Here is a 21833-nt window from a genome sequence, read left to right as displayed (position 1 = left end):
GTCCAGCAACATCCAGAGGGTCACGGGGTCCTTGTCCCTGCCCTCATAGAACTGGCCAAGTCTAGGAATACAATTATATGATCTTAACCCCTTCATGCATTAACTCGCCCTCAGCTTGGTGGTTATGTTTGACTGCAATCCCACCAAAAATACATAAATAACCACCTAGTTATAAGGAACTCTTGGCCAGGGCATCTCCTGTTGTCTATGAGCGAACCGCATCTCCTGGATCATAAAGACCATGAGCCATAAGAGATGGAAGATACCAAAAATTGAAATTCCTCCTGCAAGGGAAGACTACAACATTTCATAATGGGTATGATTCAGTACTTCAGATCGTCTCAATAACTTTGTCTTTCTCTCCTTTTTTAAAGATATTGACTTTGATGTATCTGGCCTGTTCACTCCCCCATCAGACATTAAAGATAGAGATGTCTCCGCAGCAGAAGAACCCGCATCTTTGCTTCTCTCTGCTGAACCAGCTTCACCACGGCCCGGAGAAAGGCAAGTAGTATAAGCATATGTTTTGTCACAGTTTTTCCTGGAACTGTGAGATATGTTTGTTTATATAGAGCCACCCAGGCACAAAGTGCTTTACAAAGATCTGGCAGGTCTCTACTTCAAGGAGCCTACAATTCTATGATATAGAAGCAGCTTTAGTAACACAATGAAGCATTAATCATGCTCTGGCTCCAACCTGTCAATGCCCTACCCTCTGCTAGATCTGGTAAGCCAGGAGGGACAGGGGTCAAGAAGGCATGTGGTTGGGCATATAGCTCTTGAAACACACAGCCCATCTAGCCTGGTGCTAGACTGAGTACCCAGGTGGACACAGCTGAGTTTGGTTGGAGCCATTCAGCTCACCCAACCAAGTCTTAATAATACATGCCAACCCCTCCATCCATGATCAAGCTGTGGATGAGCATCATCTTATTATGGATTGACATGGCATCCAGTAACAGCACCACCAAACTAGAGGGCTCAACATAAAGAGAAGCCTATAGTGGAAGAGTTTGCTCAGCTGCTCAAATCCGTTTGAGAAATCCAGCCTACACACACACACTCGTGTCTTTTTTAGCCAAGAGATCAGACTACAAACAGCTTACAAGCCTTTTACCAACTGACAGGAAAAATTTTGAGGCGACCCCTGGAACAGTTCTCTCAAAGGTGACCCAACCTTCTACTGAAGCTGCAGTCTCTTTGCCTACTCCTGTTCCTGCTGAGGATGCTTCGAGGAAGTGTAAGTCTTGTTCTTATGGGTGCTTCTGTAGGAACTGTTTGCTCCAGAATAAGCTCTGTCAGCTTGTGCAGCTCTTCTGGGGAATCCAGATGACATTGCTCTCAAACTGTATTTGTGTGCTCTCCCCCTGCCAGGCCCCCCCACACACTTGGCATCAAATGTGATTGCAGCACTATCCTTATACTAGTTGAGCTGCTTTTTGCAGGAGAATATTCTGTGAAACAAGTAGTATCATTGCCTGGGGACTGGGTGCTTCCAGGTGGTTGGTGATTTAGGAATGGGCACTGCTCATGCATTCTAGGGTGCTTCCAGACAGGGGTTTAATTTGCAAGCACACCATTGGCAACAAGCTTTTTTACTTATTGGGTTTTCCCTGGAAAGGGTAAATTTGATTCCCAGTGGTGCTAATGATGTCATGTGGACCCACTGCAAAAAAAAAACTTGCATGCATGAAGAGACTCCATCCCCTAATAAACCCACATCTGGAAGCAATCTGATTTTTTTTAACATAGTCCACACAACAGTTGTAGGAATAAAAAATGCCAGTCCATATTTTCCCCCATTAAATCCAAATTGCCCTTTCCCAGGAAAAATCTGTGATTTGTGATCTCTGATTGACCGATTTGCAATATTGACCACCCCCACTTGAAGCACCCAGTCTCTTCTTCCACACCTTACTTTTTCCACACTCTTTTTCCACACCTTAACACATTGCATTGCTTGTTAGCATATCTGCCATTTGCTTTCCTGCAACATGGTCCCTTCCACCATTAACATTTCCCCACTTTTTTCCTTTGGCACAGAAGAGCAATAGCTCTTCAAAACATATAAATCATAATGTTTTATTATGAATGTGTTAAAGAATGATTGAAAATCTGCACAGCTTACAAAGCCTTTTCCCTACTGTCAGGAAACTTGTGATTCTAGATGACAAAGTTTTGCAACAGTGATTAATTGTTGTAGCTCTTTTTGTCAACGTGGTTGGAAACAACGGCTGCTTACATCACAAGTTTGTAGTGCAGTTGGGGATAGCCGGACATAATAAGTTTCAATAAACTTCTCAGGTTTTAGTTATGCTTTGCACCATTTTAATCTACAGTGGTGCCTCGCAAGACGAAAAGAATCCGTTCCGCGAGTCTCTTCGTCTAGCGGTTTTTTCGTCTTGCGAAGCAACCCCATTAGCGGATTAGCGCTATTAGCGGTTTAGCGGCTATTAAAGGCTTAAGGGATTAGCGGATTAGCTGCTAAAAGGCTATTAGCAGCTTAGTGCCTTAGAAAAAGGGGGTGGGGAGCGAAAAAAAATCGCAGGAACTCGCAAGACATTTTCGTCTTGCAAAGCAAGCCCATAGAGAAATTCGTTTTGCGAAGCACCTCCAAAACGGAAAACCCTTTCGTCTAGCGGGTTTTCCGTCTTGCGAGGCATTCGTCTTGTGGGGCACCACTGTACTTCTTTTTCATAATCATCACCATTATTGTGAAGAGCTACATTGTGCAGTGGAACTCTTGTGCATGGCTTGTTCCTGTAGCAATGTACCAGAGTTGAGATCCAGCCACCAGTGTTGTGCCTTTTGTTTATGCCAGGGATGGGGAAGGTATTGGACTCCCATCAGCCACAGCCAGCCTCACCAATAGCCAGGGACAATGGGAGATGGAGAGCCACAGCTTCTCCCATTGCCAAATTATGCATTTGTAATGTGGATGGGAATGCTGTTAGTGGAGGAAATAACTCACCGTGTGGATCCACAGTTTCCACATTCAGGTGACCAGAGAAAAGCATTATTTGTGCAATGTTGCAAGGCCGTAGTGTGGAAGCAGGCTTTGCCTCTGGATTTCTGTTGCCTGCACAAGTGGTTTGGGGGCTTGGGACTTGATCTACGGCCTGCTTGTAAGGAAATCATAGCTTTTCAGAGGAATTGGAGAGAATCCTTAGAAGGGAATCTTAATTCCAAACTTGCAAAAATACACTTGAGGACAAGCACTGGTAGGAGAAGAAATTTGGAGGGGTGTGAGGTGCAGAGCTGCTGCGCGGAGAGACCATATAGATAACAGGTGACATCCGCAAGGCAAAAATTCTCAGAACCTGGATTTTGTTTCATTGTTTTGCTTTACAGCAAAGCGAGTTGCTCCACCCCGACCCACGGTGCCTCCACCCATAGCCCAGCCTCGAACCCCACCTCCTGTGCAGCTTCAGACCCAGCCTCCTGCCCCAGACTCTCCTTCTCTCCCTAAAGTAATGCCTCGAAGAACCGTCGGAGGAAGCGTGCGAGCTCCCTCTGTCCCTCCACCACTTCCACCCCAGCCAGTCAGGCGTCAGAGTCGCAATGCGTCCCCATCCCCGAAGCCTCCTTCAGAAAGCAGGACCAACGAGGCAGATGAAGCACCTCTTTCTCTTCCTGGCGACAGCAGCATAGAAACATCCAAGGAATCCCTCCCTGTGACAACAGAGCCCAGTGAACCCCCACCTGTAGAAAGAAGCAGCTCTCCATCTGCACCGGATCTGGAGGTTGATGCTCAGGAGAATAATGAAGAAGGAGCTGCAGCGTAAGGAAGGAAAAGGTGCATGATCAGGTGTGACCCTGGGCACATCACACAAAGCTCTCGTGGGGACATAGAGGTGCCATATTGACATCTGTCATTATTGTGGCTTGGAAACCAGCACTCGCGTCTGCAACCTCAAAAGCAATCTCTCTTCTTCCATGTGCCTCTGCTTCTTGCTGCCTTTTCCACTATTCATGAATGGCTCTTTTCCTACTTTGTATTATTTTGAACTCTCCTCCTGACCTTTCCCAAGCAGCATTCAGATGCAGAGCCAGAGACATTTTTTAAAAAATCCTTCCAGCATGTAGTTAAGTTGCACTGTATAACCTTGTTCTTGATGCAATAGTTCATTCCAAGCTGAGAGCATTCAAACATATGATTCACTCCCCCCACTGCTGTGTGATGTGGTACCGTACAGAATTCTTCCTTTCCGTCTAATGCTCCATTCTGTATAATGTGCAGATCTGCTTTTTTGTGCTTCTAATGTCTTTGCTCCCCCCCCCCCCTTGAAGAGAATTCAGAACCTCAACAAATCCTAACAGGGTGTGTCCACTTGATTCCAGTTGCCCTACATCCCACCTTAGCTCAGTCTCAGGGATTATTCTGTCCTTTTACAGTGATTGGTAGGGATGTGATTGGTAGAGAGGGTGGGCCATTTGAAAATCAACCCTATGTATATCCAGGTTATGTGCGATATTTTTAGTTATTTTTTATAAGGGCAGCAGGTGCAGCACAATAAAAATCAAAAGTGCAGGCCAAAACACAGTTGTCAGCTGTGGACCCCAAAAAGGATCTTGGACCTTGAAGAACTAATGGAACTAATTTTACGTGCAGCTTTTCCCATCATAGAACTGTAGTAACGCTAGAAGCTGTCACCAATAGACTCCTCCTTTTGGCCGCTCTTTAAAGGTAGAGACTTGATCCTAGTTACAGTCAGTGTATGTATTCTCACTGTGGAGAGCCTAGATTCAGGGCTTGTTCACGTATGCACGCACATTGCTTTGTTTCTCTATGCAATTATTGGCAGATAAATGTGTGAGCACCATAACTAATGCCCATTTTGTTTGAGCTGATCTGAAAATTTGTCTGGACTTTGCCACACAATACCACAATCGCACATGCAAGTGTTTAGATGCAAATGTGTATTTGAACCACTCCTAAGTTTGAAGATGGATGAGTGAAGGATAGTGGACTTCCCACCTTATATTCTGGATGAGCTTTTTGCTGCAGGCACACCTGCCCTGCAACCTTTAACCCTGGCTTCTCCAAGAAAGTGTATAGCAGTAGTTATGTAATAAGACTTTGAAAGAGATGTGTAGTACCCCATTTAAGGAACTACAGTTCTCAGGATCTTTTGGGAGAGGACAATTAAGCTCATTTACATTTGCAATGCAGACATGACCTAATAAACTCTTCACATGGGTTTCCTTAGGATTGGAAAAGTGACCACTTATTTTTATACATAGCTGGTAAATTATTTTTTAACTGTACGGTCATATTTATGGCTGAGAGAAGGAGCACGTTCCTTCATTTTTTAAAGAATGTGTCTGCTTTGCTTGTGTCAGAGATAAACTGAACTCCTGGATAGTTCTTGAGAAAATCCTGCAAAATGACAAGAGTGCTCTGTGGCATCTTAAGGTTTTAATAAATATATTGCAGCATGCATTTTCATGGTCCAGAGTCCTATTCACCAGATGCGATTTATTAAATACAGTATTTTTATTGCTTTTTGTCTTTAGAGATTTGCAGCTCTTTCTCTTGCCTTCACACATAAGAGTTTTGTTTGTATCATCAAATACTGTAGAGTCTCTTACTATTGTCGTGTGTTGCTTTAAATGTATACGGCATAAGCTTTTGTGGGATAAAGTCAACTTCATAAGATGCTTCTCATGGAGTAGACTTCAGCTTTGGGGATGATTGCCATACTTTTTAGCCTTCAAGGTGACCACAAGTCTCTTCATAGTTTTTTCTACAGCAAGCTGACAGAGGTACTAACCCTCTGCAAATTCCCACGATAGCATTACTTCTGTTGTGCAAAAAACCAGGAGTATTTGCCTTCTTTGATGGTGTAATTCCCCATTATTTCTCTGAAATTTAAAAGCATTGAATCTTCTACAATGCAAATCATATTGGCACTTGTGGGAGAGGTATTCCCCCCCCCCCCCATTTTCACTGAGCAGAGATGTGTCACCTTTCTGCAGAGGAGAGAGTACCAGAGTCTTACAATGATGACTCCGTTAAAATAAATTTATTTATAAATTTATAGGACAAAAAGGACACACACCGCTGCAGGTGTTGCTACTTGCAGAACCCAGCAAACCACGAGCAAGCACCCAGCTGTTTCTGTGCATAAATAATCCAGTCAGCTCACTCACCAAGCTGCAGTCATGTGCACGCTTTCCCAGAAAATCACTTTCCATTCTGTCACACGATAAAGGCAAACAGGCTGAAGGGCATTCTGCACAAAATAATTGTCCACATGATCAATCTGAATGGATCTCAGGGGTGCAGGGGGAGGGGAGGGACAGGGACAAGGAAGCAGTTCCCACACTGCATGCATTCAAGATTTAACTTTGTGCTATGTTGTTTAGATATACAGGGAAGATCAGCTAAGATTTGGATTTTTTGAGAGTCCAGATGAAACCAGTGGCTAATAACAGAATTTGTAAATCAAGCTGCAATCTTATACAGCAAGGATAGGAAAACTCCAGGGCCAAGGCTGACTATGGTCCTTGGGGACACGCCCCAAAAGACACCCCCACCAACCCTCTTTAATGCTTTCGCCTAGCTGGAATGTATAGTTGAAATGTGAATAATGCATCTTTTCTGTCTGTATGAAAGGTGTGTGTGTGTAGCTAGGAACTGCTGGCTTTTGTGTGGCTAGAACCCATGGCATGTGGTTCTCCTAAAGGGACTGCAGCCCTCTGGCTGAAAAAAAGTTCACCACCCCAGCTATACTCTCTTAACTAGTAGTAAATCTCATTTAATTCAAGAAGTTAAGTACTTCAGACATGAATATGATTGTATTCTCAGTGTTGCTGACTTCTCTTTAGTGCTCCGAACAGACAAGCTCTATTGTGCTTGGTTTTCATTAAATCTCCATAAATTACAGACCCAATAGTGGTTGGCCAGGATCATGTTTTATTTATCCTTAATGCTGCTACTTTAGATATAGTCTTGCTTATTCAATTGCAGCTGGATAAAATTCAGATGCCCTCTTAATAGGAGCGGTGAATCTGTTTTATGGTGGAGGCTTCATTTCCCGATATCTCAATTTGTGGTGGGACCACTTGTCAGCCATAGGCAGGGTGAGTAGATGGATCGATTCCTTTTCTTCCACCCAGCTGCTAGTGAAAAGCCATTTATTTGTCTTTTGCTTATAGAGGGCGAAAGCCAGGTAGGCATCCACAGGACTTCAGTTCTGCCAGGAGGAGGACGAAGGGGAAGTTCTGAAGGACCTCGCAGCCACCCTTCGACTTGAGCCCATGCCACACTTCTCAGGCACATTCCTGAAGTGTAGGCGGGTTCCCACAAGGCAAGACGCAGTGATGACAGCAAGAACCTTTATTGAACTACATAACTGGGGAACAGGGGTAAAGCAGCTGCTTATATACATTCCTGAAAGTCTGGGCCACTCCCGCTCACATGATTGGCCGTCTAAACTTCCAAGCTGCGAATCATAACTCAGAGTTCAAGGACCAATGGCAGAGGCCAAATCCTGAAGTGGACATCATGTATCGAATCAGAACACAGGAGCTCAGATTACTTTGTCCAGACTCAAGCTCAGGCAAATACAGACCACAGAATACATAACAGTTCCATTTCCCTATAACCCTGAGAACTGTAGTTCATTAAATCTACTGGGAATTGGCGCTCTGTGAAGGGTAAACTACAGTTCCCGAGGTTATTTGGTGCCAGTTGCTGTAAAAGACCGCTATAAAACTGTGTAAGCAAGCGTCCACAAGGCCTTTCCAAGACAGTCATTGGCTGGCCTTTTTTTTTTGCTCCGCCTTCTTTTTTTCATTCTGAAACCGCCAATTGGCGTCAACACCCGCCTCTCATTCTTTCCCCGCCCACCCAGGTTTGTTTACCATCTGATATATATATTTTTTCATAGTCTACTTCCTTTTTCTTTTTTAGTCCCGCCTCCACTCTTTAATTACGATAGGTAGATAAGGCTGTGACGCCCACTTTTCGCTAACGCTGTTGTTTCCGTTCGCCGTATTTTATAGGCTACTAACCTCTATTCTTCTACCTGATAGGCTTACAGCGGCGTCACTTTGCTCCGGGCCTCCATACCGCTTTCTTCCCATAGGCTACGGCGGGAGGGGGCGGGCTTTTCAAGTCCTCGGTTCCATCCTCTCCCCCCCGCCCGCTCCGAAAGCCCATCCAGCGCGCTCACATCTGGATCCGCTTCCCTTCCCAATCACTGTAACGGGTTGCCATGGCAACACAGTCCCCGTCCTCCCCGCCCCGCCCCTATCACCATGGCTGGTAACATCCGCCTCGCCCCTCGAACCTGCCAGTCACGGGTCTTCCTGCAACGCGGTTGGCCGCTGAGCCGGGGCCCGCTTCTGTTTCGCCCGACGCGCCTGGTCGCCGAGCCCTTCGATTGGTACTCCTCCGCCGCCGCCTCCCCTCCGTCCGTCATGGCGGCGCCGCGCTCCTGATTGGCCCGGGCGGGAGCAGAGGAGGAGGAGGAAGAGGCGGTGCGGGGGTGGCGGCGGCGGTGAGAGCGGCCGGTCCCAGCATGGCGGGCTGCAGGCGGCTGAGCGGCTCGTGCCTGCGCGAGGTGCTGGGCGAGGCGCAGGGCGTCCTCTTCGACTGCGACGGGGTCCTGTGGACAGGCGAGCGGGCGGTGCCCGGCGCCCCGGAGCTGCTGGAGCGCCTCAGCCGCAACGGCAAGGCCGCCCTCTTCGTCTCCAACAACAGCCGCCGCTCGGTGCCCGAGCTGGAGCGCCGCTTCTCCCGCCTGGGCTTCCGCGGCGTCCGCGCCGAGCAGGTCTTCAGCTCCGCGCTCTGTTCCGCGCTCTACCTCCGGCAGCGCCTGCTGGGCGGCGAGAGCGGCTCCGGAGACTCGCCCCCGACCGGCTGCGTCTTCGTGCTGGGCGGGGAAGGGCTGCGCGGGGAGCTGCGGGACGCCGGGCTGCGCCTGGTGGGCGAAGGAGGCGGCGGAGACGACGAGGAGGAGGACCCGGCCGGCCACGAGAGGCTCCCGGTGCGCGCCGTCGTCGTCGGCTACGACGACCAGTTCACGTTCGCCAAGCTGACCGAGGCCTGCGCCTACCTGCGAGACCCGCAGTGCCTGCTGGTGGCCACAGACCCGGACCCTTGGCACCCGCTGAGCAGCGGGCAGCGCACCCCGGGTGAGTGACGGGGAGCGGGGCTCCAACACGGAGCCTCTGCGGCGCCTGGTGGTAGCAGGAGGGATGGGTTCCTGAGCATGAGCAGAGCTCCCTTTCCCGTCATGGCCGAGGGACTGTAGTTTGCCCTGTTCCCTCCCCTCCGCCCTCGCTTTCCTTAGCTTTGGAGAGGGATTTCCAACCGACAGGACAAGGAGCCCAGGGTTTTAAAAGTAAGGTCTGGAACCTCAGCTGGCGAACTTTAGGGTGCGCCCTGGGTTCAGATATCAAGCACTTGTGACTGGTAAGGGACGCCTCAAAAATCTTAGAATTGAGGTAGTGCTTCTTAAGCCTTATGGGGCTTGTTCCCATGTTGCTGTGGTTCAAACGGAACAATACGCCGTCTCGCTTGTAGTATTTTTACCATAGATGCTAAAGCTGAGGCTTAACTCTTATGGCTTACTTAGACACCTCATGAGTTGAGCTAGGGTTTGAATCTAAGTCCATAGACCAACCTTCTTAGGTCAAGGGTTAAGGATGGTTCTCCAAAAGGGTCAGATGTCCTTTTTCCTAAAATACCAGTTAAAGGAACACTACCCTTGTGTCCCATTGCTGGCATCTGTGGAGCCTCTTAGGAGCATCCTGGACTAAGGATAGTATTCCCTTCTGGGTCTGAGAGGAACTCCTGGCCATGTATTATGTCGTCAGTGGACAAGCACTATTAGTTTGGGAGCCCATTCCTGTATCCTGCTCATCGGATGGTAAAATACAATGTCTGCCAAGTATGGGGTCCTGTAAAGCTATGTGATACGTGGCACATCCCAGGTACCCAATATTCTTGGTAGGCTGTTTGGGTTGCTAGCTAGATCTGCAGTATTATGGTGCCTTACATTAATCAGTATTGTGAGTTAGCCATGCAGTTTCTCAAACCATCATGAGTAGCCATCCACTTTCCTTCACCTGTGCATCAGGCTCTGTGTGACAGTGCAGGCCATCTTTTCTCAGGTCTTTTCTGTACCTTGGGGAATCCCAAACCTAGAATCTATTAAGGATTGTAAGAGAACTAAAAAAAAAAAAGTGCTACAATTCCATTAGTTGGCTTCAGGTTCCTGATTTTATTTCCCCAGACTTCCTAGTGCCACACTTGTAAGGCAGCTGACATGTCCGTTCATTCTTTATTTGGAAATATTCACTGTTAACTTCAACAGTATCCCATATGTGACCAGTTTACATCCCACTTTGTGCCAGTGCTAATCAATCAAAGGAGAAGCTTACTGGTAGTCATACAGGACAATGTGGAAGTTACATGACACAATGAAAGGAAATTCAAATATCTAGCCTAATGCTAGAAATGTGTTCTTTCCATGAACTAACACACCAGCAGGGGGTGGAGTAGAATTTCTTTTCATCAAGGCCTTGGAGCCAGCTCTCTCATCCTGGATAGAGTTTGTGCTTTTATCCTTGGACTAGGATTTAAGTTCTCGGACTAGGGTTTAAGATGTGCAGCAGCCTTGTAATAAGCCAACAAAAGTTACTAGCCTGCTGAAGACTCTCAAAGGAGAGATAAAGAGCTCTGTCCTTCCTCCACCAGCTCACTGCATTTCTATCCTGGGGATGGAGGTGGGACCTTCCCTGGTCTTGCAGTCTGCTTGGTTTCTATATCTGGCACATAGGAGGGATGGAGTGCTATGCCTCTCCTTCGCCTTTCTGCTAGATCACATGCATTCAATTCCTTGTTGCATTTGGCTACCAAGCAAGTGCTTATCTCCAACACTGAGGCTGAGGTCATAGTGTGTTGGGCTGCACAGGTTGACTGCAGGTGGGGACTGCATGGTTGAATTCTCCTCCATGCAATTGGAGGAGCATTCAGTGATGCATGTCCCTGTCTCCTATTATCAGTTGCAGAGTTACCACCTCATTGAGACAACTATGCCTGTTCAGTCTCACCACTTGGAGGCTTAAAAAGTTGCTCTTTTGCACATCCTTTGTCAACCCAATCTAGCTTGATTGCATAAATATGTAGGCTATGCTTAAGTTGCTTAATGAATTGGAGACCAATCTTTTCACATGAGGGTGTCTTATTGTCTTTTCTCTCTCAGGAACAGGGAGCCTCACTGCTGCAGTTGAAACAGCATCTGGGCGCAAGGCAATGGTAATTGGGAAGCCCAACACGTATATGTTTGAGTGCATTGTGGAGCGCTTTGGTGTGGATCCGTCCCGCATGCTCATGGTGGGTGACCGGCTGGAGACAGATATCCTGTTTGGCAAGAACTGTGGCCTTGAAACGGTCTTGACCCTGACGGGAGTCTCAAACCTAGAGGAGGCACAGGCATACATGGCCAGCGACAGCCCTGCTGCAAAGGACCTGGTGCCTCATTATTATGTGGACAGTATTGCAGACTTAATACCCGGCCTGGATGAGTAAGGGGAGATGTGGGTGGGCAGAGTTCCTAGTCCCATTCCTGATTGCCGCCCTTTCCTACTTCTGCTCCCTCTCTCCTTGATTCTGGGCTCATCACATTCCAGTGTTTCTTCAAGAATGAAGAGAGGGGTGTTAGTTCATTATTTGAGGTCCTTTTGTTTTACTTTAGCCAGCTATAAGGGAACAGAGAATCTTATGTGAAAGTGGGTTATTTATAAGCCGAACCATTATTTATTTATTTATTTCCCCCTCCTCTTGGCATGAAGTAGTTATTTATTTAAATTATCTTGGTTTTACTGTTGCCACTAGTGGCCTTCTTACTGTTGTCCTCGGCTTTTTTTCTTTTTCTTCGAAGCACAGCGATGTGCTTGCTGTAATGTTTGCTGTTCCCAAGCTTGAATGAAGCAACGTTTGTACCGGTACTATTTATCTCTCTTCTATAGCCACTGTCATTCCATGCCAGTGTTGGGGTAGCAGGGTTTATCCCAGAATTCTTGCTGTGAAAAGGGGAGCATTCAAAATCCAGTTCAGAAGTAACACAGTTCTTCTACAGAACAGCTCTTCGGGGAAAATAATTCCTGTGGGTGTGTGTATACAAGCTTATCATAACACTACAACTTGCTCTGAAGTGATAAGGGCTGAGGGTAGGTTTCTGATGGGCGTTACATGTTTGATCCATTCAAACTTTGTCTGGCATTTTCATCCACAGGAATTACTCCAAAAGTGCTGTGTTGTGCAGGTGCCAGCTAGCTCAGTCAGAAAGCATATGTGTGGTAAATCTGGAATATGTCAAACTCTTTTAACTGTGAATTAAATATGAAAGTGGTTTTTTTTCTGTCTTGAGAGTTTTCTCAGGTGACAGAATTTTTATCACTCCAGTTTAATTTTGGGATTGCTGCTGTAAGGAATGAAATGCACAGAACAATTTTTTGTGCCCATGAAGTTCTGAATTGGCTGTCACTTCGTCTTGGTAATCCTTCAGTAATAACAGCCTCCAGATATTCCTGCCTGTATTGAGGTAGGAACACAATGTGTCCCCCCCCCCCTTCTCTCTGACTGGGTGGACCAATGAAACATGTCAGTAAATTAATTCACTCCTGTCTGTGCCTGATAGGATTCACCACTCTCCTAGGTTGGGGGTGAACCTTGGTCCGCCCTCTGACCTGCTGTGGTGTTCTTTGATTTGTGGGATAACGTTGGCATTTCCAGTGCTGTCAATGTGCCACAGCATCCCAAAATAAGTCCTTGCTTGTCTTTTTATGGTTTATTATGTATTTATTAAAGTGTTTGTATAAATTATGCTGATGAGTTGTGCCAAAGTGGGTATGTAGCCTCTGGGCCCACTCACTTACCTGTACCTCCATGTTGTTGTGGTTCTCTGACATTCGCTGTCATTCTGCACATAATAAAATGCAGGCACAAGATGGAATCTGGCTTTTTTCCCCATTAATCTACTCAGTGGGCATGCTGGAAATATCTCAAATCAGGGATAGCTGTGTATAATGACTGAATAAATTAGTTGATTATCTTAATACACATTATCTTTTCAAACTGGGGGAGGGGGGAGAAGAAACCCCAATGGAAGGTGCTGAAATTGGACACAACTTCTTGCCAAGCAAGGGTGTACTTGCTGATGAGCTCTGTTTCATTTTAGAAATGCAAATAATCTGCCTGACATAATATCTGAGAAGCTGAATTGAGGCAAATACAAAACATCATTCAAGTTTTAGAGTCAGTGTGAACTGGAAGGTGGTTTGTTTGTTCTTTGGTAGTGAAGCCCTTCCAAGACTTGCTGTGACTTTGCTTAGATTCTTGTTGTGTGTTAACTTACAGCTCTTCCTGATTTCTAATTAAAATTCCTTCCAGACAATATCCAAATGTTAAGAAATGAAGTCTGGGCCAAGTGAACCTGGTGACAAAGTGCAACTCTGGAGAGCACATTCAGTCCCGTTCAGTTGCTTGAAAGTGTCCTGCATGGGTGTTTACCAGAAAAAATGGAAGAAGAATTGAACTCTTCAGCTTTGAAAGCTTTAGGAGAAACAGTAATTCTACAGAGGTTTGTCCCTAATCAATGGAGCAAAGCTGCTATATTTCATGTGAGGATACACATTTTTTAAAACCTTAATCATGAAGCCAAAGGGTACCTTGTAATACACAAAAATCCATTACTTGATACTTCATGAGACTCATTAAAAGCCAGACCAAACTAGGTCATAAAAATATTCTGTTTTGAGTCTGATCCAAGAACTATATAATTGTTGAGCAGCCACTGAGTTCATATGTAGAAGAAAGTGCCAAAGAGGAAGGTGAGCAGAGAAGTTGTGTCAGATGAACTGAAAGATCGCTTGGCAATCTTTCAGTTCATCTGAAAGCCATTCAGTTCAAGCCTAAGCTCTGAAATTCAGGCTTGCATCACAACAGTTATGGATCTATTTTCCCAATCCCTGAGATCATTGAGGTGTGCTGTTCCACTGTGTTAGATGCTTCAGTTCTGAAAATGCCCTTGACTGATGGGGAGAAAGAGAGGTCTCCCCGTCTGAGCTTGGGGCTTGGGCAGGTTCAGAGAACAGGTGATTCAGTACATCATTCTGTACACTGCTGTTGTGGGTGTTTGCAGCCTCTTTTTGCATCCCTGGTCCACAAACACTACCATCCTTTTACCCCGATGTTGCTGGATTCTGACTCCCACGATCCCTGCCCATTGGCCAGGCTTGCTGGAGCTGATGGGAGTTGGAGGCCAGCAACATCTGGAGGGACACAGGTGCCCCATTCCTGCTTTGCTCTTATTTGCAAAACAAAACCCACCTATGGGATACCTCTTTCAACTCAAGTCCAAATATCACCAGAGCAAGCCCGTTTGCTCTTATTAAATTCATCTTTCATATGTCCTTTCACGATGGGGAAACAGGATGAAGACTTGACCTTTTAGTTCAGCTCTTTTGAGGTACTACAGAGCCTGCAGCTAATTTTGTCAGAGCTGGGAGATGCTGCATTTAAGCCAGTCCCAAGGGCAATGAGTAAGTTAGCTGCTGCTCTTGCCCGGCTGTTCTGGTCATGCTTTAGAGATATAGCACACATTGTTTCACCACAACAGCCTTGAAAAGTGAGGAGTGGTGCGCAGAAAACAGGAGGGCATGGTATGTTACAGGTGATTATTCATTTTCCTTGGACTTCACTGTACATATAACATGATGAGCCTGGCAACACAGCTGTGGCTCCCCTGCCCCTCAAGCCAGCATAACCTGACTAGGATGATGGGAACTGTAGTCTTTCATGGGTTCTTCATCCCAGACCCTACAAGAGTCAAGTGGACGGACGTTCCTGGTCCAAATGAAATTCCCTTGGTAACAAAATGGTATGTATTATCCTGTGTGTTTGCTGTGCAAAACTATAGTTGTGCTGTAACGTGCTGCATTTTTAAAAATGTTGCTCTAATTGTGGTTATAAACATAGGGTGATGAATAAGCAAGAAGCTGTCATTATCTGGCTTCTGTGGGTGGATGTAGAGTAATCTTCAGTGGAATATTTGACTTACTATCCAGGGTTACGAAATAAAGAAGTCCAAGTAACAATGACATAATAAGAGAGAGATTAAACTCAACTATGGATAATAAGGCAATGCAGGTTTATTCACACAATCAGTTTAAAGCATCCATCCCTGCATGTTGCATTGCGGGAACTTACCTGCTTCAGAAGTGAAAGTCTGGTAAATGGGGAAGTAAAGTACTGTAATGGATTGGAGGGTAGTTTTGTTCTGAGAGGGTTGCTGCTGAAAACATGTCCCTTTCTTAATACCTGATGAATGGTGGTGCGTTCTAGCTTATACATGGGCAGGGGAGAATCCTGGTAGCTATAGGGGAAAATGCATTTCCCCTGTTAGGTTTTCGGATATCTCCATTTCCTTGAAATGGAAGCACTTGAAGGGAGACAGTTTGATTCCCCACAACATTTGTTACACTTTAAAACTGTCAAGCTTGCCCAGTCCTGAAAGTCATCGCAAGTACCAAACCTTTGAAATCAACGTTTCATCCAGCAGAGGGCTCCCGAGTGCAGCAGCTGATGCAACGAACATTCGGCTTAAGGTGTCAGAATAGTTTGTTGTAAGACGTGCTGATTGACATGGCCTCTTCTTCTCTCATCCCATAATCTGCCCCACCCCGCCCTGGACACATACACCCAAGGCAGCAAGCGCTGGGCTGCCCCTTCCTCCTGTTCCCCACTAAGTGGTCTACTTGCCAAGTGAGAGTCCTAAAATAATCAAAACATGTACTGGCCACCAAAATGCAAACGGATGAGCAGGTCTATGCCTATTTAAACATTTACAAAGAACTCCTAAGGTACCAATTAAAGGGAGAAACAGAAAAGCTAACCATAGGAAAGCTTGGGGCTCAGCTTGAACCACAAGAAAGCAAAAGGAAGAAGTGAGAGTCCTAAGTTCTGATTCACATACTCAAATAACATAGCTTTTACTAACTCTTTGGCTGCTAGTTAGCATAAGCTACTCCCATTCATTCTTTCCATGGAGTGATTCAGCTGTCTTCTCCAGGATGGCCTTCAAGCACAAATTATGTTTGATCAAACTGGGATTCTATTTCTGCCCTTGCTAGTGTATTGTTAGGAGTTTCTGGTTGGTGCCCTGAGTCCTTTCCCATTCTTGGGATCCTGTATCTGAAGGGGTAGAACGTATGAGAGCAAGCTTGCCCAACCAGTCCCTTCGTCTAGGACTAGGTAAATTGCTTTGGGTGGCTAGCTAAGCACCACCATTAGCATAACCAAAGAAGTTGCTCTGTGCCATTGAACAAATTGGTGGACCTTCCCACACCTAGCTGCTAGGTATGAGAAGAGTAGCCAGAGTTGTGTGTGAGAGCTGGAAGCAGGCTGGAATCTGGAGACACAGAGACATGCTTACTCTGTGCTGGATTGAAAGCTGCAATGAATGGAGGAGCAAGATCTTTTGGGGTGTTAATGCTGTGAGCACCTCCATCCTAAAGACACCAGGGTGCCTAGAACACCTGGAGTCTTTGATGCAAAACCTCAAGAAGTCTATACTTCCCAACTTTGCAACCTTTTAAAAGGAGGGCTTGATACTGTTTCTTTGTGAAGCATGGAGGCATTGGTAGTATTTTTCACTGGAATCCAGCAGTCTTGAGGTCTTCTCCGCTGTACCTCACTATTGATTTGTATTGTCTCCATGCCTAGGATGTGAGAACTTTTGCGCATTCTCTCTCACAAAAATATCTCAACTGTATTGTTATTAATTTCATTTCTATACTGCTTTATATTTTTAATGGGGGATCTCAAAGCAGTTTACAGCACATTAAAACACAAAATAAAATAAGCCAGAATATAACATTACGGAAGAAATCAAAGTATACATTAAAAACATCTTAATTAACAGGAAACTAAAATATTATTTTAAAGATTTCAAAGTAGAATCATGTGAGAGAATCCACAATAATCTAGAAAGAGCTGATGATACATAGATGGATTTCCTAATTTCAATCCCCACCTCCCCAAAGCAGCCATGTAACATCAGCAGTCAGCAGAAAAAAGCGAGTGTTGTCATATGAACTGGTAACCAGTTTAAAAAGCAGAAGCAGAGTATATAAATAAACAGACAGCTTTTCCAGGGGAGGGAAGTAAGCAGTGGGGTCCTCCAAGCATCAGTATTGGAACAACACTGAGCAGCTTGTCTTGGAACTGGGAGTAAGCAGTGTTGCCATTGGTCTGCCTTGCTCGGCCTTATCTTTTCCATTGACTAGGTGTAGCTGGTCCAAAGGAAAGCAGAGCAATATGTTTGGCACCAGCTTGGCTGCAGGAATTGCTGGAAGGAGCTGCACAAGGCGCCATCCAACCATCTTAGGGACTCCGCTCTGGATTTGTGTAGAGTTTACCCCTTAGCCTTTTCTTCCCCCAAAGATGTCCTTCAAGGCAAATTGATTGGGGGAGGTGGAGGAAGGAAAATGCCACAGGCCAAGTCCTAAATATGAGCATCTGATGCTCTGATGTATTGTGTGCAGCACTCATAAAACACTGAGCTAGTTTTGTTTCTAGTCCACCCTGGCAGGGAGTGGGCACCACAAGCCAAACTGTACCATAGACAGGCACTGGGGGCATTGGGGCCCTTCAGCTCAGGTGCACAAGAAACTTCTATTGGCTGTGCCACTTGTGATTCCTATTGGCACCTAGGTGGCAATGCCACAAGCTTTTGGGGGAAGCATTACCCGTGTGCAGAAGGTGGCCAGGCAGACCTGATCCCAAGGCTGCCCTGCAAGAGAAGGGCAGCATGTGCTCCTGCATATTGGATTCAAAAATGTTCCAGAAACCATAGTTGGACACACAAGATATACTAGTTTCTGAAGAGGTGCAGGTGCAGCGATGCAATTTTTCTCAAGAAAACGTGGGCGTCGATTTATACTAGTTTTGCTCCATTCATTCAAACCACAAAGAGTTTCTCCCCTCCGCTCCACTAGATTGCTGGCAAGCAGTCTTATCTAGACCCGTATGGATCCTTTTTTTTTATTTATTGCTCTCTCCACCCAAATTAAGATACTGGCGTGTGACAATAAAAAGGGTGTGACAGTAAAAGTTTCCCACGCTCCACAGCCAACATCATGCCAGAGCCCTTTTCTATAAAAAAAAGACATATTTAGGGAGAAGTAATAGATTATGGCTGATAAGACCCAACAGACACCAGTCGTGCTTCTTGATTAAATGCAGGGATGGGGAAGAACGACCCATCTTGCTTCTAGGAATTGCCTGCCCTGGTTCCATGGCAATGGCTGAGTAGAGCGACATTAGGAAGTACCTATTAAGAACCACATTGGCGACATGCATGGGCCAAAGTGTTCTGTGCATTATCATAATGTAAACCAGAGTCTTGCCAGGGTTTAACCCTCGAGCTCATTTTTCTGGAAGGATTTCACATGCTCCGAAATTAAGCAATATAGGCAAGGAGCCAAAGAGCTGCATTAGGCAAATTCAAGGACTCAGATGTGGTTAGCAGGCTGAACTTTTGCTGCCTCCTCCTTTTATTTCTCCACTTCTTTGGTCAGCAGACTCCCAGGCCGTATCGCACGCTAGTATGGCAAGTCCCCCTCCATTTCAGAAGTGGCTGCTGTGCGGCCTGTAAAGCATCTGCCTGTTGCACAGCTCTATGGATCCCATCCTATCTGTATCAAAATAGTTGAGCCTCAGTTGCTGAATGACTCATAATGACTCATGGGGTTACCAGAGAAATCCTTCCACATGATATGGAAAGCTGAAATATCAGGTGCTCATAGTCCCCAACCCTGATTATTTGTTAAAAACCACAACAACCCACAAAACACTAAGAGTCCTACTTAACAGAAGGCAGTCGTCTGTTTGAAGGGCTCTCTTTCAGAATTTAGTCCTTTATTTGAAGGGCTGTCTGGTCCAAATCTGGTTTAAAGAGAAAGAATTGACTGAACAGAGAGTATGGGCTTTAAATTCACCATCAACAGTTTGTACCTGGACAGCAGACCTAGTAGGCAAACAGGTGACCTAGGCACAGTCTTTCCATTATGTGATCTAATGAAGTTTGCTTAAATTGAGGGGATTATTTCCAAATCTTCATCTATGAATATGAATTAGTATATGCAAATCCATGTTGTTCTGTCCTCCTTTCCTTCAGTGATGTATTTCTACTTTTTTGGTGATGTAGAAGAGGTCACCCTAACCTGAAATAAGAGCATTTATACATCTCTCCCCTCTTGGTAGCCATTGATTTTCTGTGAATCTCCTATCCCTTGTCAGTTTCATATACCTTTTAAAAAACAGATTATTGAAAATTTCATATGTGAGCTGCCACGGGCACTTCGGTTTGACGGGGAAAGGTGAGACAGGAACATTTTAACAAACATGCATAATATCTGTCACATAAAAAATATGAAATACGCCATTCCAGAACCACCAGTGTAATCATTGTTGTCATCATCAATATTTCATATTAAAGAATATTCATAAAACTGAGGAGGGATGGAGGCATATCATTATTATTGCTCCTTGTATTCCTGATCATTAGACTGTGAATATCATTATGTAGCCAGGATGCTAAGGAGCCCAAAGAAGGGAAAGGAGTCAGCATGTGTGGGGAAACCTCAAGTTTTGCAGAACTACAAAAAATATTGGTGGGGGTGGGCTGTGGACCCCCCCCCATAAGTATTGTTGCATGCCACCCCTCAAATCTTCGAGTGGTGTGAGATTCCCAGGGGTTTCAGGTGCTTAATCCAGGGTTTGTGTTTCCTTTGGGGAATGTGGCACAGCGGAGACTGGGGTGACTTTATGCTGTATGGTTTATTTACACAGATATACCACCTGAGCCTATGATGGAGGAGTTCACAGCATCAGCACCCCAAAAGGGCCCTTCTTCCTCCCTGGGCACAGATATCAAGCATTGTGCTCTGCTTCTGCCTCCTCACCTTGCTGCCTTCTTCCCAGTGACATCATTCCTCCCTCCAACCTCTCTAAGCTTGATCTTCTACTAACTCTGAGTTGAGGGAGAGGCCCCAACCATTTCCCATCTCACACTTGAGTTCCTTTGATCCTTCATAGTCCTAATGGTCCTCATCCCCCAGGCTATCACCTGACGAGGAAGTTACCCTTGCTTAATTAGTACAGTGGTACCTCTGGTTGCGAATGGGATCCGTTCTGGAGGCCCATTCGCAACATGAGCAGAATGCAACCCGTGTCTGTGCTTGCGCGGGTCACGATTTGCCGCTTCTGCGCATGCATGTGACGTCACTTTGCGCGTCTGCGCGAGCAGCGAAACCCAGAAGTAACCCTTTCCGGTACTTCCAGGTCGCCACGGGATGCGACCTGAAAATGCTCAACCTGAAGGAAACGTAAGATGAGGTATGACTGTATTTAAGACTTGTTGATTCTGGGGGATTGGCATTGTCTAGCACACAACTTAATACACATGGGTCTGGATTAATGCATACGAGTCTGGCACCCATGTCTTAACACTCCAAGCATTCATTAAAGTCTAACATTTGCTTGATTCAGAGATTACAGTGGTCTAGCACCCACAAACGCATAGCACTATGTTATACGGTGATTGACCATCAACAGAGAACCACAGCAGAATGTTGGGTGCACTATTTAGGTATGTATGAAGGCAGCATATAGCCTTTCCTGCAGCAAAGATATTCCTGCAGCTCCGAAAATAAAAGCAAAGATTTTTCTGTTCTGGTGGGCTTTTGGTTTTGAATTAGATCGCCTGCTGCTTGGTTTATTTGACTCCTGCTTTTAAAATCTAATGTATCGTTAGGACAAGTAGTCTGTGTTCTGCATGAGACCGGCATTGCAGGAAGCCCAGGAGCTAAGCGGCATGCTCAGGATCCCAGCTACACTGACTCCTACCAGTGGTCCCTAGTGATGTGCTAACTTCAGAATTAGAGGCATCAACATCTGAATACCAATCTCTGGAAAACATGATCAGGGAGTGAGTGCTCTTGGCCCTCGTGTCTTGCTTGTGGGTGTCAAACAGGAATCTCGTTGACCATAATGGGAAGCAGGATGTTGAGCTAGATAGGCCTTTAGGTGGATCCAGCAAAATTGCTCTTATGTTCTTAGCTAGAGATAAGCAGGTGATGTTCAAATAATGAGCAGATGGCTTGTATGCCGAAGATCATTGGCATCTCCACTTGAAATGGTATCAGCCAGCAGGTGGGAAATACCGTATTTTTTGCTCTATAAGACTCACTTTTTCTCTCCTAAAAGGTAAAGGGAAATGTATGTGCGTCTTATGGAGCGAATGCAGGCTGCGCAGCTATCTCAGAAGCCAGAACAGCAAGAGGGATTGCTGCTTTCACTGCGCAGCGATCCCACTTGCTGTTCTGGCTTCTGAGATTCAGAATATTTGTTTTGTTTTGTTTTCCTCCTCCAAAAACTAGGTGCGTCTTGTGATCTGGTGCCTCTTATAGAGCGAAAAATACGGTACCTCTATCTGAGATCTTGCATAGTTGCTGCCCATCAAGAATGGATGGTCCTCAGTTATTGATTTTTTTTATTGATATTTTCTCATAATACAGTAAAATTGCAGGTGCAGAAAATACAAAACAAAGGAGGAAAACAGAAGACAAGAAAAGGGCAATAGAAATAAAGAGAGAAAACACAGAGAAAGATAAAGCAAAAGACACATTAGCAAAAAAAAATATAATAATGCTAAAGAGGAACTTTTCCACTTTTTGTTAAACAATATTTCTTTTAAGCTGTTTCAGAATCATTCATTTCTTTTTCCCAAGAAAAGTCCAAGACAGCATGTGTG

The 21833-nt window shown here is 45.5% G+C and overlaps 2 protein-coding genes and 1 long non-coding RNA gene across 3 annotated transcripts in view; 2 read left to right on the top strand and 1 right to left on the bottom strand.

Annotated features, from left to right (window-relative positions):
- Positions 1-5443, top strand: part of SH3BP1 (SH3 domain binding protein 1) — a 35322-nt gene extending 29879 nt beyond the window's left edge. The window contains exons 16-18 of the mRNA XM_083400743.1: positions 375-504; positions 1128-1240; positions 3352-5443. Coding sequence (XP_083256869.1) covers positions 375-504; positions 1128-1240; positions 3352-3785 — 677 coding nt within the window. The 3' untranslated portion in view covers positions 3786-5443. The remainder of the gene's footprint in view (positions 1-374; positions 505-1127; positions 1241-3351) is intronic.
- On the bottom strand, positions 4281-7395 carry LOC310658638. The gene is made up of 2 exons (XR_014502394.1): positions 6154-7395; positions 4281-5865 (listed from the first exon to the last, which is right to left on the bottom strand). It is a non-coding gene; the product is annotated as an uncharacterized lncRNA (long non-coding RNA).
- Positions 7396-7858: 463 nt separating this feature from the next.
- PDXP (pyridoxal phosphatase) lies at positions 7859-12971 on the top strand. The gene is made up of 2 exons (XM_083400842.1): positions 7859-9144; positions 11220-12971. The coding sequence occupies exons 1-2, from the start codon at positions 8529-8531 to the stop codon at positions 11543-11545; spliced, it is 942 nt and encodes a 313-aa protein (XP_083256968.1). The 5' UTR covers positions 7859-8528; the 3' UTR covers positions 11546-12971.
- The last annotated feature ends 8862 nt before the right edge of the window (positions 12972-21833 follow it).

This window comes from Podarcis tiliguerta, assembly GCF_965153285.1.
Source record: "Podarcis tiliguerta genome assembly, chromosome: 10".
In the NCBI taxonomy this organism is placed as follows: domain Eukaryota; kingdom Metazoa; phylum Chordata; class Lepidosauria; order Squamata; family Lacertidae; genus Podarcis; species Podarcis tiliguerta.
This window is presented reverse-complemented; position numbering and strand designations above follow the sequence as displayed.

Excerpts from the sequence above, each read along its gene's own strand:
- PDXP (XM_083400842.1), top strand. The coding sequence starts at position 8,529 with ATGGCGGGCTGCAGGCGGCTGAGCGGCTCGTGCCTGCGCGAGGTGCTG. Across the intron at positions 9,145-11,219 it reads CAGCGGGCAGCGCACCCCGG|GAACAGGGAGCCTCACTGCT; the intron begins GTGAGTGACGGG and ends TTTCTCTCTCAG.